Genomic DNA, 21089 nt, shown 5'->3' on the forward strand with positions numbered 1-21089 from the left:
GCTGTTGTATTTGTTGTAATTACAGTTAAGCTTTAAATGTATGCCAATTCTATTATTGGCGAGCGATTCACGAGGGCCACTCGCTAATGAGATGGTTATGCTTCAAAAACGGATGAATTGTTTGAAACAAGTCGAATTAGCATGTTCCTGCGCTCTGCACAAGGCAGTTCAGAAGGCACGCTACTATGTGTTTTTTTTATTCATTTTGTGGACTCGACAGCAAACTTCGAAACTAACCCAACTTTTTCGTTTTTCATTCGTTCCAGGTGAAGCGAAAAACCTCCTCGGTCGCAATGGCAACAACTGCGGCGCCTCCTCATCGGGCTCGAAGGAAAACCGCGATGTGTACTGCACGGTCGCACTGGACCAGGAGGAAATCTGTCGAACGCCGACGATCGAACGAACGCTCAGTCCGTTCTTTGGCGAGGAGTATCAGTTTGAGATACCGCGCAGTTTCCGTTACCTGTCTGTGTACGTGTGGGACCGGGATCGGCACCTGAAGCAGGACAAACCGTACGGCAAGATTGCGATCAAGCGGGAAGATCTGCACCAGTACAATCACAAGGACCACTGGTTCCCGCTGAGGCCCGTCGACGAGGACTCCGAGGTGCAGGGTATGGCCCATCTGGAGATTACCGTCGACGATGGTGTCGGTAATCTGAAGCAGACGCACGAGTTTGACGATTTTGGCCGGTTCCACATGAGTCAGTCGACAAACAATAGCAACTCCTCGTTTGGCAGTGTGATCAGCAGCAACGGCAGTAGTGATACGAAAGAAAACTCCACCTCCTCCCACCATCATGTACACCACCAGCATCATTTGGTGAACAATTCTGCGAATAGTACAAATCTAAAGTTAAGTTTTCCATCCAAAAACAGCGTTTCGGGAAGTATCGGTAGCGGTAGTATAGTAGGAGGAGGAGGAGGAGGAACAGGTACGCTGAGGACAATCTTCGGTGGCAGCAGCGACTTTGGTAACAATGTACAGCCATTCCGCCAGATTCTCGACACCTCGGGCAGCTCAAGCCGGAGTTCGCGCATCTCGATCAAATTGACTGAGTGCATGGATTTAGCACGCAAAAATGGTCTCTGTGATCCATTCGCAATACTAACTGCTCACTATTCGAATAAGAAGAAAATTACGAAACGTACTAAGGTGAGAAAGAAGACGGTAAACCCGGAGTTTGGTGAAACGGTGAGCTTCGATCTGTGTGTGGATGCGTGTGGCAGTGACTCTAAAAGTGATAGCAACAACACCTACACGGTGGTCCCGCTTGGGGGAGCGGATTTGTGTGAAGTGGTCATTACATTCTGGCATGATAGCCCCGGTATGGGCGACGATGTGTTTCTCGGTGAAATTAAACTTCCGGTGCGTGGTAAACAGCAGCTGAATGCAGTACAGAACAGCGCTTGGTACTATCTGCAACCACGGACAAGTCATTCGCGGCCGTCACGAACTTGTGCAACTCCTCCCGGAACTAGGCTCTCTTGTGATAACTCGCTTGGATCGCTGCGCCTCAAGCTAAACTATACCGCCGACCATGTGTTCCCGCTAGCAACTTACGATCAGCTGTTGAATATCCTCATCCAATCCATCGATCAAAAACCCGTCACGGCCAGCGCAGTTTACATTCTCGGCGAAATCATCCAGAACAAAACCGAGGTCGCACAGCCGCTGGTCCGACTGTTTACCCACACCGGTCAGATAGCTCCGATGATTAAGTCCCTGGCGGATCACGAAATCTCGAAGCTGACGGATCCAACAACAATCTTCCGTGGTAACACGCTGGTCTCGAAGATGATGGACGAAGCGATGCGACTGTCCGGACTGCATTATCTGCACAACACTCTGCGGCCAATCGTGGAGGAAATCTTCGCCGACAAGAAACCGTGCGAAATCGATCCGGCCCGGGTCAAGGACAAAAGCATGATCGATAGCAACTTACTCAATTTGCAAGACTACGTAGAGAAGGTATTCGAAGCGATCACCAACAGTGCGGTCAAGTGTCCGGCTGTCCTGTGCCAGATTTTCCACGATCTGCGCGAGTGTGCGGCCAAGTACTTCCCGCAGAACAAGGAGGTACGCTACTCGGTCGTGTCCGGTTTCATCTTTCTGCGGTTCTTCGCACCGGCCATCCTCGGACCAAAGCTGTTCGATTTGACAACCGAACCAGTGGTGAGTAAACCATTGTTAGCGTCACCGTCTGCTCCTGACGCACTCAAGATTTAGTACGTTAATCTTTACCGATAAAACGACGGTGGGGAATTCTGTCTGTGACTTTATTTTTGCGGAAATGATTAGTCGATTTTAATTTGGGTTCGGACAGTGGGGCTAAAAATAGCTCGTCCCCTATCTACCGGTGATAAGGAGAAAAAATTTACCACTCAAGAATGGGGCAGCTTTTTCTTTTCATTGACAAATCTAATGGCGCACACCTTTGCGATTTGCACCATCATCGGTACTCAACAACAAGCGTTATCAGGTGTTTCTTTCATTCTTTTGGGACGATACTTTTTTGTTACTATTTTTGATTACGAAACAGACAAGGCGTACGCAGATAGGGACCGGAGTTACCAAGAGAGCTAGGCGAGTGTTTTATATCCATGATACACAGTGTTCTTTCACGTACGAAAATATTTGCCAATGAGCATTTTTTTTTTTTCAAATCAATTCTGAAATACCTAAATGAAATAGAATATAGTTTTGGTAATGAAACTTATTCAAAAATAATTGATAGGTGAACATTTATTTTTCAAAAATTAAAGTATCTAAAACGGAAGGTCTTTCTAAGTCTTGCCACCATCCCCGTTACTATTCAAAGGGTGTCTAGCAGATAGAAGGGATTTTTCGAAAGTTTGTTTTCGAACCCCATTTATTCAAGTTTAAGAAGAGAAGGAGATCGAAATTTGGTTATTGCGTAAGCAGTTCGAACTTTATTTCATTGATTTTGGGCGATGAAATAACGCATGTGTGAATCGGAGTCTTGATGAATATTGGTTCATTTTTTTCGTCAAATGTGACCGTGTTTCTTAGTTCAATTATTTAAACACTCGAGTTGAATCGCATAACACTCGTGGTGTTTGTTCATTTTTTTTATAGATAATTGATGTAGATTATGCTAGACGGAGTTATTCCTTATTGGGGTCTTGTAGTTTATAAAACCATTGTACTAAATAGTTTAAATACCGAAATATACTAATCTCACGCTGCTTATCCTCCATCATTACAGGACGAACAAACCACCCGTACTTTGACGCTTATCTCCAAGACGATCCAGTCGCTTGGGAACCTGGTCAGCTCCCGGTCCGCCCAGCAGCCCTGCAAGGAGCAATACACCGGCCAGCTGTACAAGAAGTTCTGCACCGAAAAGCACGTGGAGGCCATCAAACACTTCCTGGAGGTGATATCGACGGTCGGCGCCAACATTACCGACTGTGAATCGACAGTCTTGGAGCCGGTAGTGCTGAAGGAAGGGTAAGCCTTTTTCTACTGCTAGCCCATTTCCGAGTTAGTCAGTCAGTCAGTCTCTAGTGTCTAAGTACAGCTGAAATAGGTCACCAGAGTTCATGGTCCAACCCAGCTAGTTGTGTCCTCCTGCATCACCTAAAAAAAACTAAACTAACCAACTCTTCTGATGTTTGATGTCGAACAGCCGATCGAAGTGTAAATTTAAATTTGTTTCTCATGACCCCGATTCTGCAGAATCAAATTTCCACCCAGTTTTGCATCGCTAGCGCTGTTTTCCCCTCTCGTACTCTCACACTTGATTCTCGTTCTTTCTCTTTCTCTCTTTCTCGCCCTATTAACCACTAACTGTGTACTGTAAATACCAAACAAAAAAAAAATCGAACCAACTTCTAACGGGGCTGGATGTATCGCAATTGTTCCAGCAGCGAATGGTAAGTTTTGCCCATGTAGCCATCAATCGCCTCCAATTGCCTGTTATTGTATTTTTAGTGTCTCTTTGTTTCTCTTTTACGTTCTTTTACTTAGCGTATAAATCCACTCATTCTGTTGGTTTTCTTTCACGCTCCTTAATTTACAACCAATTCTGGCCGCTGTCGAGAGCGTCTGCTCTGTCTGTGCCGTACAATATACGGCAGCTAAAGCCGAATCACGTTCCTCATTGTCTTTGTTCATCGATCGTAAAATAGTTTTTCACCTGAGAGAATACCAAATGCACAATAAAACTACATTTTATAGCGTGCCGACTGTCGAAAGCAAAACAATGAAAATAAAATAAATAAATAAACTGAACCATGCTAATAACACTAAACTCGCACCTCTTTTCCTCTTCCCTTCGTGTTCGTGAAGGATGATGACCAAGCGGGCCCAAGGTCGGAAGCGGTTCGGGCGGCGAAACTTCAAGCAGCGCTACTTTCGGCTTACGACCCAATCGCTCAGCTACGCCAAGGCGAAGGGGAAAAGTCCAATCTGTGATATACCGCTGTCTGAGATTTTAGCCGTCGAGCGGCTCACCGAGAGGAGCTTCAAGATGCAGAACATTTTTCAGGTAAGTTAAATACCACAGACCGCCCGTGCATAGAATTTGACCACCCCGATTGAACAATGCCAGTGGTGTGGGGGTGTAAAACAGGAAGGCGTTGTTTTCCTTAAACAATGGACGGATGTTGGGCATCAATGATGACCTGGTTTCTGTGTGGTTAATGCAAGACGTGCTTTTTGCCGGCGAGGCAATTGTTTACTGCGCGGGGATTTCGTATATCACCTCGGCTCGAAGAAGGTCACATCCGAAGCGTAATTTTTACGACTGTACCTACTCTAACTGAATTACAATTAATTGCAGTATGTTAAGTAGGTGCCATTTGTGTCGCTCGAGGGTTGAATTGTTTTCGACAGGTTAAATATTAATGATAAGAGAAATCACTATGGGACTCCCTCGCGGGGGGTACTACAACTCCGCAAAAACTTTTCAATGATTTCGCCAGAAACAGGGCTGGTATGTTGAGAAAACTTCAAGCTACCTCACAATGGAACCGTTTTAACCAAACAAAAGAATGCACTCTCTATTTAACAAACCAGCGAAGCTGGGTGTAATTTTTACAATCACAAGGCGATAATTTTTCACCCGACTCCGCTTGTCATGTCTCTTCGAAAAGCTCGTTCAATTTTCATCTCTAATGCTCGCTGCCTGCCGGCTTGCTGTTGGTGTGAAAAATAAAATCATATATATTTTTTCTTTGATTGTAGACAACATATCGCACCCCGAATGTTGTGAAAACACCCGATCCCAACAATGGGCAGCAATTATTAAGTTAGTTGCCATTGTTCAGCGTACCGCCAACTCCCACGAATTTCTCCAAGATCGCATAACCTGCGAGGGCCGAGTTAGGCTGCATCCCATAAAGTTCATCTGGCTGGGTATAATTGCAGTGTGTTAGTGTTATGAGTGCAAATTGAACGGGCACGCGTCTTCCTGCACAAAAACTACGCATGCAGCTTCTGCGCATTGGATGACCCACATCTGCTGCACCAACCCAGTTTCGATAGTGCCAGGGACAGACACACTGAAGATTCCCGGTCAATAACCTTGTGCTAATTCTTCCTTTCTGCACATCCTCAACTGCTGTTGTAGGTGCAACCGACCGCAAACCGTGAGCAGAAGCACGTAGGCTTGACAGGATGTATAATTGGTCGAATAAAGTGGCGTCCGTGCGTGTCTTTGGATGATTGTGATTGACAGCGGATTTTGTGGTTTTCAGGTAGAGAAATGTGATTCACCTGATCTTCGTAATGGGAAGGTGTGGACAATTGCTTGCAATAATAGCGGTCCGGCATGTCGCGTCAACGGAGAAGGTCGGCCAAGCGTGAACCATTAATACGTCTTCTTATGAATGAACCATTCAGTGATATGTACTGCTATCTCTAGCATCATGATGCTGGTGGACAAAAACAACGTTTTCACATTTATGGGTTTGCAGTTTATTGTTTTATAACTGATTTTTATTGGCGTGTCTGATATCAAATAAATTTTAAAATAGACTAATAGATTGGAGATCTGATGATGAGATTAAAAATTGAATTAAAGCATGTCAAATTTATTACCGCTGTTATTACAGCTGTGTTTTGTAAAGATAACGAGAAACAACAGGATATTTCAAAATTAACAACATTGCTATCTGCTGGTCATGACGAAAGTCCATTTGTTGTCTCCAGCAAAAAAGTTAGCTGTAGGCTTTCTCTACAACAAAGCAAGTTGTTTGTGACTTGGACTTAACAGCCTTTAAAAAGCATGATAATCGCAATATTGTTAATGATCGTATCGTATTACCTTGTGTGCTGGAAACTGTTAACAATTTTTGTTCGGTGATTTTTTGGTTAAATAGCTTGAATCACGAATCTCGACTGAGTAATATGGCTATTTTCTGGACGTTATTATAACACAATTATGCTACAACTCATGTCTTAGCTTGAAGTTAGGAGCTTAGGTGAATAGTTGGACTTCAAATTCATTTTCAACAGATTTTCTTTTGTGGGATTGGAATACTGCGTCCATTATTTATATTTCGTAGTATATCCCCCTTACTATACGTGCTATATAGGATAACCCAGTCCCCCCAGTCACTCCGGTTGCCTCGACACGCTTCCAGTCAGGTATAATGTGCTTAATAAAGCCAATTACTTCCGAAGATCAGAAGACAAAATGTTACTAGGTTGTAAGCAACCCTCGTTGAGAAATTGGATTCTTTTTATGTATTATACAATGCACCACAGCTGCATAGCAGATGTTCCGAAGTTTCGCGATCCATGTTACAAAAGCGACATGTATCATCCTGAACTCGACCAATGCTTACTCGGACAGTACCCGGTTATTTGTCCTGTGTAGATACAGAGCGCCCACTTATTGAGCTCTAATAGCTTTTTTGTAATTTTTGCTTTTGTCGTTATTACCCTTTTTTGACTGGTGACATCCTCTGACAGCCACCCGGTTGGCTGTTACCCGTTGTTCCTCCCAGTGTTTAAGTTCGATGTTTATTTTGCAGTTCGGAATGCCGTAAAAGGGTTCTGGACCCATAAATTGAGAGGTGGAACCTTGTTTGGCCAGTTCGTCTGCTTTTTCATTGCCTTCAATACCGCAGTGCCATGGAACCCAGTACAAACTGACAGAATTCATATTGAGAGAGAGAGAGAACGCTCTCCCAGACAATTTTCCACGTGCATTTGGAAGCACATAAAGCCTTCAACGCCGCTTAACTCTCCGAGAAAATGCAAACATTCGCATGTTTCTGATTTCTCTTCAAGCAATCATTGAAGAATCGATTAAAGCGTAAATCTCTGCTTGAAATATTGGTCATTTTCGGCTGTTTTTCAAAAACTGGATGTCACTATCTTAGAATTCAAAATGGTGTCTGTGGTCGATTCTAGCTCCTGTGTATCATTCTGGTTCCGAAGATACTCATATTGTATGGAAATCGGCCATTTTTGGCCGTTTTTTTAGAAACCAGAAGTTGCCATCTTACAATTCATAATGGTGTCTGATGTCAATGTTTAGCTCCTTGCATCATTCTGGTTCCGGAAATACCCATATTGGGTGGTATCTGGTCATTTGCCGCTGGTTTTCGGAAACCGGAAGTCGCCATCTTGGATATCAAAATGGCATTTGGAGATATGCCAGAAAAAGGAAGAGTGTCGAAACTTTATGGACAAGTTTGTTACACCTAAAAACATTTACTTGCCAAATTTGGTTATATTTGCTTGATTGGTACTCGAGCTGTGCGAAATTTGAGATTTATTTGTATGGGACCCCTCCCTTATAGAAGAGGGAGGGATGTCTAACCATTACGGATATATTTGTTATCCCTAAAAACATTCACCTGCTAAATTTGGTTCCATTTAGTTGGTTAGTTCTCGAGATAAGCAGAAATTTGTGTTTCATTTGTTTGGAACCCCTCCCTCACAACAGAGGGAGGGGAGTCGAACCATGATGGACATATTTGTTACCTCTGAGAACATTCACATACCAAATTCGGTTGTATTTGGTTGATTGGTTCTCGAGTTGTGCAAAATTCGTGTTTCATTTGTATGGGACCCCTCCCTTGTAGAAGAGGGAGAGGTGTCAAACCATTTAGGATATATTTGTTACCCCTAAAAACATGCAGCTACCAAATTTGGTTCTATTTACTTGGTTAGTTTTTGAGATGTGCAGAAATTTCTGTTTCATTTGTATGGGACCCCTCCCTTCCAGAAGAGGGAGGGGTCTCAATCCATCATAAGAACCTTTCCCGGCCCCTAAAACCCCTACATACAAATTTTCACGTCGATCGGTTCGGTAGTTTCCGAGTCTATATGGATCAGACAGACAGACAGACTGGATTGCATTTTATAGGTATAGATTTTCCGAGATGTTTTTCTTAACCACTCCAGTTTCGTATTCCACCACAGCACATCTCTGTTGGAGGACGAAACTTTGAGCGGCCAACTACTATATAAGCGTTAAGGATCACTTCGTTCAACGTTCAAGAGAAAATTTCAAGTTCCTCGATTGAAGTGATATTACTATCACCTTTGCTACGCATCACTTCACGCACCCGGTTCGACATGGATTCCACCAGCTTCTGGCGCGTGGTGACCGGACCAACAAGCTTGGATTCTATCCCACAGTTGCTGCGTATTCTTAGACTTTTCCGTGGACCTTTTCAAGATCTTCCAAAGGTTCTCTATAGGGTTCAGATCCGGTGACTGCGCTGGCCACTCCATGACATCGACTTTGTTATCCTGGAACCACTTTTTCCAGCATCGTTATCCTGCATGAACTACCATTCCAGGGGTATCTCCCACTCGGCCTGTGGCAGCATAACATCCCTGAGGATTTGGGCGTGGAGGTACTAATCCGTGATCTCATCCACCTAGTATAAAGGGCCAGTCCCGTACCAGGAGAAGCACCCTCACACACTGATCGAACTCGGCTAATTTTGGCACACAGTTTATTTCGCCACTGCTTTTCCTTCTTCGGACCAATCCAATCGAAGTGGTCTTTCGCGAACTTCAGTTGCGTCTTCATATGCTTCGGCGTTAGCATCGCGATGTTCTGGGGGCTTTTACCGCCTAGCCCCTGCTCTACCAGTCGCCGCTGAACTGTCCGTGAACTTACGGAAAAGTTTAGTTCGTCCCGGATCTTTTTCAAAGCTTTGAAGAGATCATTTTTTACAGTTGTTTCGAATTTTTTGCCATCGTGGAGAGCAATAAACACGAAGGTTCTGGATAGTCCCAAGTACTTTGGGATTTTACGTTGGCAGCTGCCTGCTTTGGATATTTTGCAGATACCATTCGCAGATACCAGTTTTCGTTGACTGCAACTAGAATTCGAGTGTTAAAACCTTACATGCATCTTGTTTACATGATAAATACTTAGCAGGATCTGAAAAACATAAATACCACCAAAAAACAATCAGTTTACTTCAAAAATTTATGAAAAAAAAACGCTCGATACCGATTTTCAGCTTTTCACAGCAGTCATGCGTCTTGCTAAAACGGGTTGCTTTGATTCTAGGACCGGACGTGACAAGTGGCTTCTAGTTATTCTTCTTTTCGTTTAAAATAGCCCTCATAAAATATTTTAATTTTTCGGCAAGACACTTGCCAGTGTCGCCAAAAATATTTAAAAAGCGAAATTTCAAAAAGCTCATTTGATTTTTGATCAGAGTGGTCCTAATGTATTTTTCAGAAAGACAAAATTATTATCTTCAAAATTGCCGAAGACGTCACTCTGATTAAATAAACCGTAACTCTAGAAAAAACAATTGCACAAAATAACATAGTCCATAGGAGTATCTGCGTAAAATTTTAAAACATTGCTCGTTTTTTTGTGGAATTGCACAGCATTTGATTTCAATTTTTATTTCACACTCGAGCAATTCTTTAAAAAAATGTCCCAATATTATTATATTTACAATTTTACCAAAGACACCATACCAATCAATCAAACCATTGCGGTTTCAAATTTTTTGTTTCTCATTTCTCCATGATCGGGCAACCTACCATTGTTTAACTCACCTTTAGTAAGACAGTGAAATCAAGGACCAGACAACACTCACCACTCTTACTGAATCGACATGGACCACAACCAGTTTCATTCAATCACATTCAATCAGACATTCAATCAGTTTGGGGTGAATAGCTGTTTCTACAAGCATCGTAGCGCCTTACGGTCTTCAGAAAAGTTTTTCTCAGGAAAATTTCCTACAAATATCATGTATCGATATAATTTTAGGACTCAACTGGGAATTTACAGAGAATAAGTTTGAAAAAGTGAATTTTCCCAAATAAAATCGTATGAAAACTTTAAAAATCGGGCGCAAATCGGGCGTTTCACCGATCGATCTGAAAAGTTACACAGTTGTTATAGGATCCATAAATAACACGAAAAGTGCATGGGAGCTAAAAAATAACACCATCGCTTTTTTCCCATATAACCGTGTCCCAGTCTACTGTATATATGTTTTCAACTAGAGGACACATGACTTTCCCACAGGTATTAAGACCACCTCAAGAAGGATGATTTTTGAAAATGGCGTATATGGCTTAGTAAAAAAACTGTATCGATCTCTGCTTGAATGTTGTCTATGAAGAAATTGTAAACGATGGTTTTTCGACTTGAAAATAATATAGGGGCTCTATTATCGTCAGGGGGGTAAATGATGTCCAAGATCGTTATTTCCTTGCATGATGGTTCTTCATAATGCAGAGTACCTCTCTGCAAAATAATAATTCTCTATGACTTCAATAACACCCCGGACGATGATAGGTAAAACCTGACGATGATAGAGCTGATACCCTACATTGACGAAAAATTTACTGTTTTAACAAAAAACAATAATTAATCATTGTGTTTTCAATTCTTTTTAAAATTTTAACCATTAATGTCATTTAGAAGATTTTGATACTAATTGCAACATGGAGGAAGCATGATTTCGCATTTTCTGAAGGCACAAATATTTGTCCTATTTTTTAGCAAATTATTCGTTTTGACTGCAAATACCGACTTTCGATATAGTTCAGATAAAAAAATGTATTCTTTCTGAAAAAAATAAATAAAATGGCTACACTATCGTATTCCTATATTTAACATGTTTCTGTGTCCTTTAGATAGAAATATTAATAGATTGTTCCGAAAATTATAAATACATCTTCTTTCTTGAATAAAACGAAAAATACAGGATTTTCGGGTCATTTTATTCTGAAATATAGATAATAAGTGTTTTCTTTCCAGTTTCAATTCAAGTTGGGATTATTTTTCGTAGGATACACGAGTTCTCTAACTTTTCTCTTAACACTACTCATAAGCTTTTGCACAGTGTGTTCTCCTACCATTTTTACCACTTTAAGCCAATCTTTTTTAAATTTTCCAACATTGACGCTGGTTTGACATATTTCCTCAGCTTTGCCTTGGTCAAAGCCCAAAAAGTTTCAATAGGGCGAATTTCAGGGCAGTTTGGAGGATTCATCTCCTTTGGGACACATGTGACATTATTTGTTTTATACCACCCTAGTGCATCCTTAGAGTAATGGCAGGAGGCAAGATCGGGCCAAAAGATTGGAGGATTGTTATGCTGCTTAACCTAGGTAACAACCTTTTCTGCAAACACTCTTTCACGTAAATTTTACCATTCATTGTGTCATTCGTAATGAATGGACGAGATATTTTCCCACATTCACAAATGGCCTGCCAAACCATTACCTTTCTGCCGAATTTTTCGGTGTAAATGTCTTTCACTGGTCCAGGGACATCCTTTCCCTTCGGTGATGTATAAAATTGCGGTCCTGGCAGAGTCTTATAGTCCAGTTTTATGTAGGTTTCGTCATCCATGATAACACACCCCATTTTTTTGGTCAGAAGTTTGTCATAAAGCTTCCGAGCTCTCGGTTTCACAGATTCAGCTTGTTTTGGATTTCGTTTTGGCTGCTTCTGCTTCCGACGGGTCTGCAGACCCATTCTTCCCTTGGCACGCATAACGTTACTCGCCGAGGTTCCAAGCTTTCTCGCCACATCTCGTACTGATACTGAAGGATTCCGCTTGTAGTATTCCTTAACCTTTTTGTCCATTGTGGGATCAACAGGCCCGGGTTTTCTACCCCGTCTTGGGGCATCAGTAAATGTGCACTCTCCACAATACTTCCGCAATGCGGTTTAAACTGCTCCGACACTTATACCTTCTTCTCTGGCTAATTTTCTTATAGAAAGGCCACTCACGGTGCCCCATTTGTGCACAATTCGCTTTCTTTGCTCGGGAGAAAGGCCACGCATTTTCAAAATTTTGCACTAAATGTTAGAAAAAATGACAGCATCTGTTTCTTTTGGATGTAAACAACAGGACGCAGCCAACGGTTGGTTGAATACTGCACGTTATTTGAAATGACGGTTGATCGTAAGTGTATTTATAATTATCGGAACGGTTATACTTTATAAATACTTTTGCGGTGTTTGAATCTGGGGATATGTTTTTCGATTTTTGCATATTTTTGAACATTTAAAGATTATTTTTTGTAATAATTGATGAGGATATCTTACAGCAAAGTCTTATACTAACTTGTTTGTTTGTAACCTGGGCATTTTTGTTTAAGATTGCGAAGCTTTAACGAAAAGTTTGTTGCGATCAACCGGCTATTCTGATTTGTTAGAGTACTATTTTACAGGTCAAATTCATGATTGAGATTAACGAGTAACAACTGAGCCGTTGCGAAACAGACTAGAAGACTAGAAAAATTTCGAAAAATCGAACTTTAAAGCTGATTGATACCACGTTGAAATTTCGGAACAGAGTGGTCTATGTACATCAATCGAGGTAACATCACCATGTAACATGTGACATGTAACACATTACATGTGATATGTAACTTGTCACTTGTCCTGTAACATGTTACATGTGATTTGTAACATGTTACGCGTTATGTAACACGAACAATGTAACATGTCAAATATCATGTAATATGTAACATATTGTAATGTTACACGTCACATGTTACATGTGACATGCCATGTACATCATATAACATGTGACACTAGCCATTTTATACAAGTTAACGTCATTTTTATTTATGTTTATGTACATAGACCACTCTGTTCCGAAACGATACGAAGATTCCAGTGAAATATATATGAAGTCAGAGTGGTCTATGTACATTGGTATGGTAAAATCACTTTGTTCGCCAAAAAAATGGTACTTTCATGTATTCACATGTTAAACCATTTCATAACCTTTATATTAGAACATTTTGTTTAAAAGAATTCGTTTACCTTGTACTATTCTCAATTTCACTTCACTGTCAATCTCACTCCACGGAGGTGATTTTTGTCACCTCACTTGAGGTGGAATCGGGAATAGGTCTAAAAAAGTGAAGTGAGCGTGAAAGTGAAATATATTTCACCGTGAAGTGACTCCCGTAGTAAGCACCAATGTGATATTTGTTAGTGAGAAATTCATAGAATTTTCTCAACCTAGTAAGTCAATTTATTTATTTATTTATTTATTTATTTATTTATTTATTTATTTCTTTAACGAGGCTACTTGATGTCGCGAGAGTAAAGCTTAGCAAACATTGATCGCCCTGAAGGAAGCCTGTAAGCCTTAAAGCTGATGTTTTTGAGGAAAACGTACTTGTGAAAGCTGTTATTTTCTGTTAAATTCATTTAGTTTTATTTTAGCTTGCGTTCGCATGTCTGTCAGATAAAAGTTGTATAAACTGTGAGTTAGTTTGACTAAAATGCTTCAAATATGAAAGTTTGTCCGGGAGGAAAGTATTTGTGCAATGGCTCTTCAAGCATAAGCGGAGGCACTAAAGCTTTAATTTTAATCTCTTTTAAACAGTAATACTCAAAGAAGTAAAACTATGCTTTTTATCAATTTAAATGGACACTTTCTATCAACCGGAGTGCCACGTTAACAATGATATCTTGAAAACCACCTTCTGACTTTTTTTTACGTAAAATCTAGATTGATTACAATCGATAAGTTTACTTTAATCATGTGTGAGATTTCTTGTTCATTAAAAAAACGGTCATAACAGCAATTTCTCAATACTGAATTGAAGCCTTTTTTTGCCTTCCCACCATTAAATCCAACTATCACCCACCAGTCTTCGAATCTTTCGTATATGGCACCAATATGGTTGCACTCATTGTTTGCATTTACCTCGAAGAGCGTAATTTTAATTTCGCAATTCCCTCCCTGTACCTCAAGCGTAGGGCCGCGGCTGGGCTTTCCTGCGACGCGCCGCGACCAATTTCCCACAATTATGTCGCGCACGGTTTGCAGCGCCTAGTAGCAGCTAGCAAACGGTGAAACCCTGACGATTGCCATTGTTCTGTACGTGCCAGCCTTTGGCACGCAGCATAAGTTACCAACGTTAATGGTGATGCCATTATGTGTAATCTCACAAGTCACAAATGTTGCGTTCGAGTGAGCTGTGCTTACGAATCAGCAGATGAGTTCTGGCTGTGTTGCAGTAATCAAACACTGTTTTCTAAAAGAAAATTACTTTTTGCAGCATAATTTCCATGATTATTACTACTGATGGCAGTCTCGGCTGCCATGATCAGAGTGGAATAAGTTAAAATTTAATGATTTCATCATTTATTTTAAGATTACTTTGACTCTGGCAGCTCAGAGTTTATTTTCTGAGTTGTTTTCAACAGTGATGGCATGAACTCGTGCAAAGTTGAGCTGAGTAACACTTTTTCAGATTTGAATCCAACTTGAATCTGCTTCCTCTCGATAGTTTGAGTTTTTTTGCACCGCACACTCTGATCGATTGAGTTGAAATGCGTGCGATGCATGCAGTGCACGATGTATCCAACGATGCAGGCGATGATGTGACGCGATGAGTCTTGTTTTTAGATCGAATTTATGCTTTCAAAGGACAATGCAACAAACTGTTGCAGCAGACGCGGCGCGAATTTCATCGCATTTCGATTTTTATGCAATTGTTGTTATGCAGCATTCAAACTCAAATCCAACTCAAGTGTAATGCACTGTTAGTAGGGTTTACGTGCAAACCGAAAATAAATGTGCAAGCAAGTTTTAAAACTCACTTGGATACGAGTGCAATGTCACACTGCCTACTCTGGTTTTCAAGGCACATTTTGGAACAAAGAGTGCTGGGGAAAAAGGGTAACAATGCACTGTTTTGAAAATTCAAGAGATGACACTTCTTCAAATCGGTTTTATGACTCACATTAAGTAAATTAGAATATAAAAAGAACGTTGAAACATGGCGAAAATTTTGTAACATAATAGGTGGAGTTGATTTGCATATCGGTAAGATCTCATATGCAGTTTCAGCAATGCTACAAAAGGCTGCCGCCGCACTCATTAGAACAAATACCCGAGACTCCATCGCTTTTTACGCACGCTTTGCGTTGTTTATCTCGCTCTCTTACTGCAGCACAAGTTGAATAGATAATTAGGGTCAACGCGACGCAGTAGGCTTCTGGTGAGCAAAACAGTATGGAATTCGAAGCATTATTTGGTTTTTAACCACCAATTGTCTTACGGTTTCATACGTCTTCGCAGTATAAACAATGGAAACGTTGCGTGTGTGCGTAATTATTTCCACCGGTAAAAAAAAAACACAAAAATTATGCCTGCTCGATACTGATTACTTTGTGATATGACCACATGCGTTCAAAGTGTGATTTTTATTTAAACAATCGCGGTGATATCCATACTTAAACGAAGTTTCAATTTTTCACTTTTTTTAGATCGTGCGCAAGGAGCGTCCCCTCTACGTGCAGACGGCAAACTGCGTCGAAGAGAAAGAATGGGTTGACCTGCTAAGTAAAATCTGCCAGAGCAACAAGGCACGGCTGGAGCACTTCCACCCGTGTGCCTACATCACCGGCTTGTGGACCTGGTAAGTGAGTTAGGGTATAATATCAGCACCTTGAAACATACGTAAACAACAATATCAACTTTGAAAAACTAAATAAATAAATTACTTAATTAAACATTAAGCTAACAACTAATGAAAACAAAAACGATTTCTCCTCCATCTAACCTCTAACTATTTTTTAGCTGCAAGGAATCCGACCAGTACGCGCCCGGTTGTGCTGCTGTCTCACCGAAACCATTCCAGATGGAGCTGTCAACGGCACTGGACCCTGCCCGGGACCTCCAGCGGTTGCACTCGCTCATCATGGTCAACTTTGCCAGCCTGGATCCAACGCTAAACGCGACGGGCGATGATCCGGCGGCCGCCCGCAAGACGATCAAAAAGCTGAACGAGATTGCCAACTCGCTCGAGCGGATCCACCGGAAGTACAAGACAATACTGGCGCGGGAAATGCGCTACGGCAGCCGGCAGGCCCCGATCGGCGACGACAATTACCTGTATACTTCGCGGCTGATGGCGGCCGGTAACAACCTGGCGGCGACAGCGGCGGCCGCAGCCGCTTCCATCATCCCACAGCACATTGAAAAGTCACCACATTTGTTTCACCGCAATCACCCGCTGCGGTCGTCGGATAACGAGCGGTTCTCACAGTGTTAAGTTTTTACTTCTTGATTGTATGTTTTGCCTTATTTGTATCGTAGGATTAGGTTATTTATTTTTGTTTTGAAAAGACCTCTTTTGTGTATTTACCATTTTTTACGGAGATGCAAACGATGTCTCTCTCTTCTGACTTCTTTCGATTTTGCAAGCTTTAACAAAAACCGGGTTCTTTTGTAGGAAAAAAGAAACATAAAAATATTTAACGCGTTACGCACAAGTTTATTTTTGTTTTTTGTTGTAAAGACAAAACGCAAGTAAAAATAAAATGTACAGCATTATTGTGAGCAACAACACCACAGAAATAAAACAGCCCGTTTTTAAGTTCAGTCCGCCAGTTAATGCAAACCGCCTTTGTTCATGTTCAAAATAAGCTTAATTTACGCAGATCACATTCAGTTCTTACAGTTCCGAATAAATAGTGGGGGTCTTCACATCGAGCTCGTATACGAATACCCAGCCGTAAACGGTGTATCTTCCATTACTCGTCAGTGGAGGTGAGTATTTTTACGGCTGGGTATTTGTTTACGAGCTCGACATGAATACCCATAGTATCAAAAGAAACCAAACGTAATCTCAAACATAAGCCCTCATAACCCACGAGAACACACACGAGAGATTAAGAATGATGCATGCGAACAACCATCAAAAGTTCACTAATATTATGTAATACATGTAGCAATGTCAAAGTATTTCCGAAAAGTAGAGAAACAAAACAAAACTCCCAATTCCTGCCAGTGTTGTGTCATTTCGGTCGATATTAGAAACAGCCATCACGGTTCGCGCGGTGAGCTGGGAGTTAGCAAAGGAGAAGCTATGCTTTGAGTTAAACTTAAAACTACACCACGGTAGCCAGGCTTATCCGCTGACTAGGAATTCGCGATTCGAGACTCAATATTTGAGTCGAGAGGCGAGCAAAAACGCAATGAACGTTGAACAAAGCTAATCTAAACAAAACAATTACAAATGATCAAAATATACTGCAAAGATTTAAGCTATTATTACTACTAATACTATTACTACTGCTACCTACTGTCTACTGTCTAATTGAAGAAACAAGGGAACTAAAACGGTGTATAAGATTGATGTCATTGAAGCAAAATAATAAAAGTAACAAATCCCTTTCTGCACGCTATGAACAGAGAAGAATGAGCACAGAACAAAAAATCCATCCCAATATATATATATTTTAGAGTTTTCCGTAAAGAAAGAGATTTATAAATAAACCTGATGCGAAAAAAAAATGCCGGTATGGAACTGAACGGAAGTGATACTATCACGGTAACAATTTTGCAAGACTGAAGCCTCAGATTTATTTTTCAGGACAATGATGTAAAAAGCCTTGGAAAAGAGCAACGGCGGTCAACTAGAACAGATATTTCAATTTCAACGAAGAATTACACAAGAATACTTACTCAAGTCCCTAGAAGATCACGTTGATTAGAGCTAAATTAAATCCACATTATAATATGAAGAAAGATTTATATACAGAATTGTTATACATGATTAACGGTAGTACGATAAAATGGTATGATGAAAACACATACTGATCCTATAAGGTTGATGTCATTGTTAGAAAACACACATTTTCACTCTGTTCTAGTTTCTACGTACATGTTAATTTAATTCCAGCTTTAATTTGTCCTTTTCTTAAAAACTCAATGAACAGTTATCATTTTATTGTCATCAAATAGTATGTCATCATCGTGTTCTCATTCGTCATCGTGCGTATTAGTAATGACAAATTGAGTGATGTATACTGTTTTACAGGTAATCTCTATTCCTATGAAATTAGTCATTTCAACTCGCAGATTTATTGTACGAGCATCGACGAATCGACGAGCAACTCGTCTCATTCGAAATGCATAGTCGTAACGAGTCTACTCGGCTTCTGTAATAGGTCCCTATATTTCACATAAGATATGGTACAAAACAAAGATGCTAACCACTCGTTATGAAGGGTTACAATCAATTGCATACTTCATGGCGCATTGCCATCGACTCTGCCCAATTCACAACAAACAAGTTATTGTGCAACGCATGGTGTAGCGAGACTCCCGGGTAAGATGCATGTTTTTCTTACCACCTCTAAGAGCAACCTCTGCTGCTGAAACTTTGGGTTCTACAGATCCACCATCACCCCATGACGAAATTGAGGGGAGAGACGACAAGGGTTATCCCTGATGAACTGCAATCCATGGAGAACAACCAAATGCGGCGGATGGTGAAGCGTCCAGCAGGAGTAAAGTCCTTGCAGTCTGCGGGAAGAAACAAGAAATATGCTGACAGGAATGTTATGCGGCACAAGGCAAGGTTGTTCGTGAAAGTTGTGCATCTAGAAACCTGATTTCTATTACCACAGAACCTAAATACCAGTAGAAGCACTGACGACGTTCTGAAGCGCTCTAGCAGTCGTGATGAGAAAGGGACTATTTTTTTGTTCACAAAATGTTTATTTGACACGACACATGTGAAAAGGGCCTTTCTGCATGGTGAACTCAAAGATAATTTTCATGACTATACCTGACGGCATGCTTGTCTTTTCTCCTTAGATAACCTCTAGAGTGCAGGAGAACATCTTGCACTGCGAAAACAACTGCTCTCACACTAATAGTGAATTTCTTTATTCCACCAGCTCACCTCGTTTTGACCTGGAAGCGCACTAACTGCTGTCAAAACCCTTCTTTATTCGCTCGATTTTGACCCAGTTTTGAGTCGCTATAAAGAGAAAATCCACGCACATGCTAGAAGAGAACGACAGACGATTTTTATCTTGTGAGCTTCCTGAAAGCACCGCGGTGAAATCTGAAATCTCTCTCTTGCGAGACAATGAACTATGGTGTACTTTCTGACACATATGGACATCGCGCACAATAATTACACAGCACGGCTATCTGCGTAGGGATACCATCAGGTCAATCAGGTAAACAATTTCAAATATCTGGCAACATGAATGTTACTGTGAAAAAACTTACCGAGTTTTGCCTTGCAATATAAGCATGATTATTGAACGAAAACGCATGTCTTATAAAAATCAGGACAAACGCTAGAATATGAAAAATAAATCAGGACGCCCCGATAGGAGCTCAAAATCAGGACATGTCCTGCTAAATCAGGACGGATGGTATCCCTATATCTGCGCTGCATTTTACAGTTTGTTTCTTAAGCGTGGCAAAAGAGAAATAGAGATTGGGAGAGAAAAAAATAAATTGCGTTGCTCGTGCCGGTCGAGTTTACTCTGGTCGAATTCGTTTTCGCGGTGTAGCTACACAAGGACTACACTTTTGCCCGGTAGGTTTTTTTTCACTTTCCAGACTACTCGCCATGCTTGTCATTCTCCTCAGTATGTAAAAGGAGAGGAGAAAAAATTCACCGCGCACTTCTCTTTCAGTATGTGCCTGCGTGTAGCAAATGCTTTCATCACACTGCTTCTTTCTCCACTCCAAAGTGTCTCAACCAGATTACAGAGAGACAAACACACTTCCAGCTCACCCCACATCTGATAGAAACAAGAGGGGTGAATCACTCTACAGAGAAAACGCAGAAGTACACAACAGTGTCCACTGGCGAGTAGCATGCTTGTCTTTTCTCCTCAGATAACCTCTAGAGTGCAGGAGAACATCTTGCACTGCGAAAACAACTGCTCTCACACTAAAGAGCAAATCAACGCTCATGCTAGAAGAGAGCGACAAACGATTTTTATCTGATGAGCTTCCCGTTAGACACTTGCTGTCCGTGATGCTTTCATCCCTGAGCAATTTCAAATCTTGGGTGTTTTTCATGTAGGCCACAGCATGATGTAGCCGGTTATGGAAGTCCGAATCCATTTCTCGGACACCACCGAGAGTTTCCTATGTTCCAAGGCGTTGGTCGTTCGCATGAGGTTCCGCCTTCACTTTATCTGAACTTTCAAGCGTAAAAGATCCAAAGAGTACCAGCTGTTCGATTTATCCGATTGAATGTATTTTTCAAAAACTAGACTACTGGTACACTCTTTCAGCGTATTGGTGAGAACAGCTGCTTAATAATTCATTTTCATTTATTATACCAGTGATTGGGAAAAAATCCAAGCTTCTCAAAACAAGCTGAGACAATGCCTGTTTTGAATATCTATTCCAGCATTTAATTTTTACCTTTTCATCACGGTTTCGATCATTCTCTATCAAAATACAAATTGTCTCATGGTCTGAAATTTTCCAATCGGCCTCTGTAATAGAATGAACGTTATCAAAATTGGAAAACACGTGATCAATTAATGTTCACGAATGTCTGGAAATTCTCGTAAATTCTGAAACCGTTTGTGTTAAATTGTAAAAGTTAGCTAACTGCTTCAATTGATTTGAATTTGAATCATTTAACCAATCAATATTGAAATCACCAGCAATGACATTTAATTTGTTTAAATCAACGAAACGATCCCACCAGTTATCTAATATTTCTGAAAAACGCTGGTTACTTGAACTAGGGGAGTGATATAAAAGTCCAAAGTTTCCAATCGTCATGCCTCCTTCAACTGAAATTCCAAGGATCTAATTTTTTCAACAGATTCGTTTGATAGAATGTTGAATGTTACTGATTCCTT

At 40.9% G+C, this 21089-nt stretch overlaps 2 protein-coding genes across 5 annotated transcripts in view; one reads left to right on the top strand and one right to left on the bottom strand.

The window, feature by feature from the left end:
• Positions 1-17761, top strand: part of LOC129727561 (GTPase-activating protein) — a 41788-nt gene extending 24027 nt beyond the window's left edge. For all 4 annotated transcript variants that reach the window (XM_055685496.1, XM_055685498.1, XM_055685497.1 and 1 more), the window contains exons 3-7: positions 267-2176; positions 3231-3475; positions 4316-4514; positions 15720-15871; positions 16033-17761. In XM_055685496.1, the coding sequence (XP_055541471.1) occupies positions 267-2176; positions 3231-3475; positions 4316-4514; positions 15720-15871; positions 16033-16507 (2981 nt within the window). In that variant the 3' untranslated portion in view covers positions 16508-17761. The remainder of the gene's footprint in view (positions 1-266; positions 2177-3230; positions 3476-4315; positions 4515-15719; positions 15872-16032) is intronic.
• Positions 17762-17816: 55 nt separating this feature from the next.
• LOC129727563 (myotubularin-related protein 9) overlaps positions 17817-21089 on the bottom strand; it is a 95138-nt gene continuing 91865 nt past the window's right edge. Inside the window, exon 5 of the mRNA XM_055685500.1 lies at positions 17817-18765. Coding sequence (XP_055541475.1) covers positions 18644-18765 — 122 coding nt within the window. The 3' untranslated portion in view covers positions 17817-18643. The remainder of the gene's footprint in view (positions 18766-21089) is intronic.

Source organism: Wyeomyia smithii, chromosome 3, assembly GCF_029784165.1.
Source record: "Wyeomyia smithii strain HCP4-BCI-WySm-NY-G18 chromosome 3, ASM2978416v1, whole genome shotgun sequence".
NCBI classification, from domain to species: domain Eukaryota; kingdom Metazoa; phylum Arthropoda; class Insecta; order Diptera; family Culicidae; genus Wyeomyia; species Wyeomyia smithii.